This window comes from Acanthopagrus latus, chromosome 11 (genome assembly GCF_904848185.1).
Source record: "Acanthopagrus latus isolate v.2019 chromosome 11, fAcaLat1.1, whole genome shotgun sequence".
In the NCBI taxonomy this organism is placed as follows: domain Eukaryota; kingdom Metazoa; phylum Chordata; class Actinopteri; order Spariformes; family Sparidae; genus Acanthopagrus; species Acanthopagrus latus.
This window is the reverse complement of record NC_051049.1, coordinates 7,272,798-7,278,992: the sequence shown is the minus strand read 5'-3', so window position 1 is coordinate 7,278,992 and position 6,195 is coordinate 7,272,798. Positions and strand designations below refer to the sequence as shown.

Below are 6,195 nucleotides of genomic sequence, written 5' to 3'. Positions count from 1 at the left end.
CACATTTCAGAGATCTAGTAGTAGTCACTGGTTCCACCAAAGTTATATTTAATTTCTACAACATATTACATTAACATTTACCTTTAAGTACATTTTACCTGTAATGAACACTGTTGTGTTGGTACTTCTATTCGATTAAAGGACCTTAATAATCCTTAATAATTAATCTGCTGCCTTTCTCACACTATACTCACTATACTCACACTGTTCCCCACAGGTCTCTGCTGCTAATGACCTCACGGATTAAACACACATCCTGAAGCCTGCCTCTTCCAATGAGTTTCCAGGAGGAGAGCGTGCACTCTGAACTTCCCGCCATGATGGCCGAAGCATCGGCTCCGCCTCTCTCCCCCTCAGACTATGGACTGCCGTCTCCGCCTCCTGACCTGTGCGCCTCATGTGGCCACAGTCACCAGCTGGAGGAGAACCACGAGTACCTTTACGAAGACGAGGTGGACGACGACCTGGTCTGCCACATCTGCCTGCAGCCGCTCATCAGGCCGCTGGACACGCCCTGCGGACACACCTACTGCCAGGAGTGTCTCACCAGCTTCCTGCTGGAGAGCGACTTCTGCCCCGTGTGCCGCGCGCCGCTAATGCTGCAGAGCTGCAGGAAGCCCAGCCTGCTGGTGCACAAGCTGCTGGACAAGCTGACTGTGGCCTGCCCCTTCACTGACCATTGCACTGAAACGCTGCCCCGCGGTGAACTGGAGGACCACATCAGCAGCAGGTAGGATGGAGGACGCACCGTTTAGTTTGAGTCTCGAAGCATCTACAGGCCTATTACTGTGTGTTTCATATTAAAGTAAACAAGATACAATCAGTGCTATTATTAAACACATCAGCGAGCACTTGAGAAGCTTCCTTTCCCTCCTGTTTACCCTCGCTGTGTGGTAAAATCTTCAATGACCTGCAGTAAACAGGCACTCTGAGTTTCCCGCCCTCGCCTGCCCATCGTCATTAACCCCACAGCTCCGTCTCCAAAGGGAAGAGATCCTCCTCCAACCAGGCTTTCATCTAAACTCGGCCCGGCTCCTCTGTTTATATCATTAAAAGACAGTACTTTGGTTTCTCTCAGTCCGGGTGTGTTTTCATTAATACTCATTAACACTCCCCTAGCCCAAAGGCCTCTGGGATAATTAGTGCATCTCGCCACACATCACACACGAGCAGCAGAGTGTGTCCCATTCATTTGCACTTCAAGTTGTATAAAACTGTATAAAGTCTTAAAAAGTTCTTATTTCCTCTGCTCCCTTTCCCTCCGTCTACACATACACCCATTCCCTCTCTTTCTTCTCCTTTAAAAACTGTCTTCTCTGCTCCATCCTTTCCTCCATCTTTTCCTCCACACTGCTCCATGGTCTCTCTGTCTTTTCCGTCATGTAGTTTGAATCACATAATGAGGTGTGGAGCGCCGAGGCCGACTCCCAGAAGGATTCAGCTGCCCTCCCATAGTTACAAGGTGTTATCTGTGGAGGTGAGAGGCCACGTCCAGAGGGACGGCTCCACACATAGTGTGCGAGGATGAAAAGAATCATTGAAAGACCCACTTTCAACATCTCTATTCGGTTTTCTCCACAGTGGTCCAGTGATTGTAGTTATTATTTGTCCAGTGGAGTAAACATGTCTTCTGCTGAACAGTTTTTTTGTTGTTGTTGAAGAAAGCTTGTTGTTTTTGTTGGCCAAGTGTTTCTTGAGTTATTAAATGTCCAAATGTCTAGAAACCAAAGGACAAACCTTGGTTGTTTTAATAAGATGAGAATGAGACTCAAAAATGAACTATCTTTCTGTAGAACCACTTTAACCAACTTTGACCATCTCTCTTTCTACGTTATCTGCGTTCTTCTCAAGTTATATTAAGTCACCCCCCCCCCCCCAAAAAAAAGAAAAACACGCCTCACATCCGTCATAATAGATGGTGAGCTGATCATGGACAGTGTTGTTCTCTCAGATGTACTTCAGCGGCCCATTAATATACCCATGCCGCCTGCCCAAGCAAAGTCTATGTGTGGGAAACACTAGAAAAATATGAAACTACTCAGAGTGATTTCCCACCTCTAGAGCAGAGTGCTAATAGGTTTCACCAGACCATTTTCCAGTCCTGGCACAGCGCTGTGAAAATAAGTCCGGCTACGCAAGATTGGGTTCAACCAAATGTCAGACTTTGACACGGAACGTATTTCCCATTTCTCATTAAAATTCAGCATGGGTTTCTTATAACCATGGCTACAAACGTCCCCTAAAAGCAACCAAGTGGTTATTATTTCAACCATGACCCCCAAAGTCCATAACAGAGTAGTAATTTTACTCTGATTCATGATCTTTCCTTCAGCCTAACCAAATCATTTCTGCACCTCAACTTAATGAAATTGCAACCAGAGTGGTGTCAGATCAGAAAATGGTTTTATTTGTCCACCGGTACTTAGTTGGGTTGGACAGACACAATGAGGAGGAACGACACACAGAATTAATTGTATCGTTTAGTATCTTTCGGAAGAATTAGACCTGTCGGTTGACTGCAAAGGCCACAGCATATCAAACCACTCAGACACCCTTTATGTCTTATGTGGATGTAGCTGCATTATATTTCCTTGTTGGTACTTTATGTCACAGTCAATAGACTGAAAATGACAGCTCATAAACACATCTTTTCAGATGCATGCAATTCTAAATTGCCTTCTGTGGCAGAAACTGTGTTTTATTTGGTGTTGTTTAGCCCAGACACAACTAGGTTGAGATAGATTTTTCCAACCTAAACATAATGGAAGCCCGAAACAGGTATCATGGGAATAAAGACAATAAGATAAACAAGAACAAAGCATCTCCTCTGTATCGAGACACTGATATATGTTTCAGGACCTGTGTGTGATGTAACATCACTCTTCCCTGACCATATATGTTTGTGGTTTTTTGTGTTTGCGCCCGTGATGGCAGAGCGCACCGTCTGTGGCCGTTCTGCCCCAGAACCTGGCAGTGGGTCAGGAGTGGTAATGACTGAGACGGCCATGCCATCTGGTCGGAGCTGATTTCATACTCATCTAATCATTCATGACCTTTATTGGCCTTTGGTTGGAGAAATTATCATTCTGGACACAACCACTTCAATCCAGAGGGAAATCTTAATCATTCGATCTGTGGTATAATCTCTTGCTGCTTTTGTGCTTTATCCTGTGAGGGCATTCAGGAATGAAGGGCCAGCCCATCCACTCAGGTATTTTCTTGTTTTTTTGCCAGTTACAGTACATGTAGCTGCTTGTACTTGTACCGCAGGTAATGCTTAAAGCAGGTCTGCTCTGCTCTGAATGTCTCGCACGCTCATGTATTCTGTATTAGTCGAGATAATTTACACAGAGTTCCATGTGTATGTTTTACTGATGATCTGCCTTGAGCGAGTTGTTTCTTTTCTTTTTTCTCCTTTTTCTTTTTTAGGGGGTAAAATGTTTTGGCTTTGGCGCACAAAGCGCACAGAGGAATTCTTCAAAGCTTGTGTGAACATTTGGAAAAGAAAAAAGAAAGCGCATTGTCTGGCAGTCAGTATTGTCTTATTTTGCTACTTTTGCAAGTGACCTTGAGAGATAAAGACAAAGAAAAACCATGTAAGAGAAAAACACAAGGCCACAAGATGCAAAATTAGCCGTGAGTAAGCTAACCTGTTTTGCAATCCACATTTTCCCTCTCTCCTGGGTGTTTGTTTAACCTCTTCTTGGAGTTTTTGGAAAGAAATCACACCTTAAATGGGATAACGTGATCGTACCCCTCCCTCATACTACCAAGGAGATGAGAGAACACCTTCCAGAAGTGGCCTTGGATAGCAGTAACAAACTAAGTTAGCTTAACGTTAGCTAAGACTTTACAAAAGTATGGGCTTAGCTGCTCTGTGTGCAGTGGGACTAACTCTCAATCCAAACTAAATTTGTGGCACCAAGAAGTTTGTTTCAAACACAAACTACAACAAAAGTTATGGTTCCTGTCAGCAAGAGTTACTTTTAAATGCTGTCGCTAACTGTATTCTGCTCCATGACTGTACAGCTACTGTTAGCTTGCTAGCTCACTTAGCCTTGCAGCTTGCCAAGAAGTGTTGGTGTTTGCATTTGCTAATTTGCTGCATGCTAGCACAGGAGCTTTGGCCCACTGGGATATAAAGGGTTTTTCAGGCATGGGGCTAGCTAGGTTAGCATGCTAACTTGAGAAATATCCCAGTACATAGATGTCAAACCTGTTATATTTTCACATTCTGTTGATCATTTTGGTTAATTCTGAATGTTTTCACTAAAATTCTTGCATATCGGGCTCCACCTTTAATTGTAAGTAGCAACAGAATTGATAAAGTAGCTAAGAACAGCACAACTTATCCCTCAACTTCGTGATGTTTTAGCTAACATAGAAAACAGAGGTGAGACCGCCTGTTTGAGGTGTGACAGGTTGTGCTCTCACATCATTTATTTCCTACAAGCTCTGAGAAAAGAGAACAGAAAGGTGCAGCATACACTCACGGACCCTGGATAGCCACTATATCATTTCTCGTGCCATCTGGTGATTTGCGAAGCATCAATAGTCAATACTCAATATAACATGTACCTAAAGAGAGGTTCCTTGGTTTACAATTGTAATTCCAAACCCAAAATGTACTGTATCTTTGAACACACCCACTTTAACTTCAAATCAGTATGAAAAATCGTCTGTTGTAAGAAAAATGAAAATGAATAATGGGGGGAGGGGGGGATAATGTGTATATGCGCATGTTATGATGGTGTTGTGAGTGCGAGTTAATGTGCGAGTGTATGAAACGACTCCTGTGGGGCAGACTGGTTTCTGTTCACAAACTGCATCCTGTCACAATCCAATTACATTTCCATTTCCTGCGTGCCCTGTGGTCTTGTTGCTGTGCGCACTGTTCAAATACCACAGGAAAACTTATACTCCGTATGCACGCGTGCCTGCTTTAATACGCACACACACACACACACAAACAAACAGATGTGTGCACACATACACACAAACTCAGCCTGTAACCACATTATACCTCCATCCATGAAATATTCATTCAGACAGGGTATTTACACCAGTTAAGTGTCTTCCTAGAGGGTAGCAGACGGCTCAGCGCTATGAGAATCGGATAAGTTCGGGGAAAAAAAGGTAGAAAGAGGGAAAACAAGCAAAATGATGCAGGAGGGTAAAGGAAATGATGACAGGAAAGGTCACGTAAAATTTGAGCTTCATAAATAAACTCGACTCCACTTAGAATAAAAAAAAGAGCTGAATAAATAACACACGGGGAAGGGATTGAGGGTGCGATTTAGCAGGATGGGATGAAAATAGATTATAAACGCTGCCGTATTTCACATTCAAAGTAGCTTCTCTCCCTCTCGCTGTGAGAAGAAGACAGAGTGAGAGCAGAGGAGGGGATGAAAGAAAAAGGAAAAGGATGCTAGTGGAGAGAAAAAAACACACCTCCAACAGCCTTTAAATGCATCTCACCTCCAGCAGCACAGTCCGTCAACAAACACCTCTCCCCCCTCCCTCCCTCCCTCCCTCCAGTCACTTCCAGGCTGTAAGTGCCTCCCAAGGTCCCTGTGCGACCCATCAGAACAGGTGGTGATGACAGACAGGGTTAACCTTTGTTAGTGTATTTTTTTATTTATTTATTTATTTGTATATTCAGAAGTTGAACAATTGTATGAATGAAAGAGTGAATGAATGAATCGTGCACTCCGGATGGATCGATTCCACATCTTCTTATTTTTTCTCTTTCATGTCACTCACAATAACAAGCTCCCATCAGCGCCGAGAGAATTGATTGGCCGGTGTGTTTTGGTCACGCTCTTGCCCTTTTTTTTTTTTTTTTTTTGTCCCCCCCTCTCCACACATGTAGGCAGATTCTTTTGAGCGATCAGACCAATCTGCTGCGCAGGGAGCGGTCCATCGCTGGAGAGGAGGGGTGAAGGGTTTGGAGGCGACACAATCCCTTCCTCCTTCTCCTCTCCTCTCCTCTCCATCCTCCCCTTCACAGACCAACATATGTGCAGGAGGTGGGGTGGAGGGGGGGAGGTGAATGCAGAGGTTGTACGTATGTGTGTGTATGTGTGTGTTTGTGTGTGTGTCTGTGCGTGTGTGTGTACGCGTGTGATGAGGGGCAGAGCCAATCAGAGCAGCACCAGGTACCTTCCCCCCCTCCTCCTGTCTTTGTTTGGTCTG

General features: G+C 44.3%; 1 protein-coding gene across 2 annotated transcripts in view; it reads left to right on the top strand.

Annotated features, from left to right (window-relative positions):
* Nucleotides 1-239: 239 nt before the first annotated feature.
* Nucleotides 240-6,195, top strand: part of lnx1 (ligand of numb-protein X 1) — a 29,108-nt gene continuing 23,152 nt past the window's right edge. For both annotated transcript variants that reach the window (XM_037113684.1, XM_037113683.1), the window contains exon 1: nt 240-730. In XM_037113684.1, coding sequence (XP_036969579.1) covers nt 276-730 — 455 coding nt within the window. In that variant the 5' untranslated portion in view covers nt 240-275. The remainder of the gene's footprint in view (nt 731-6,195) is intronic.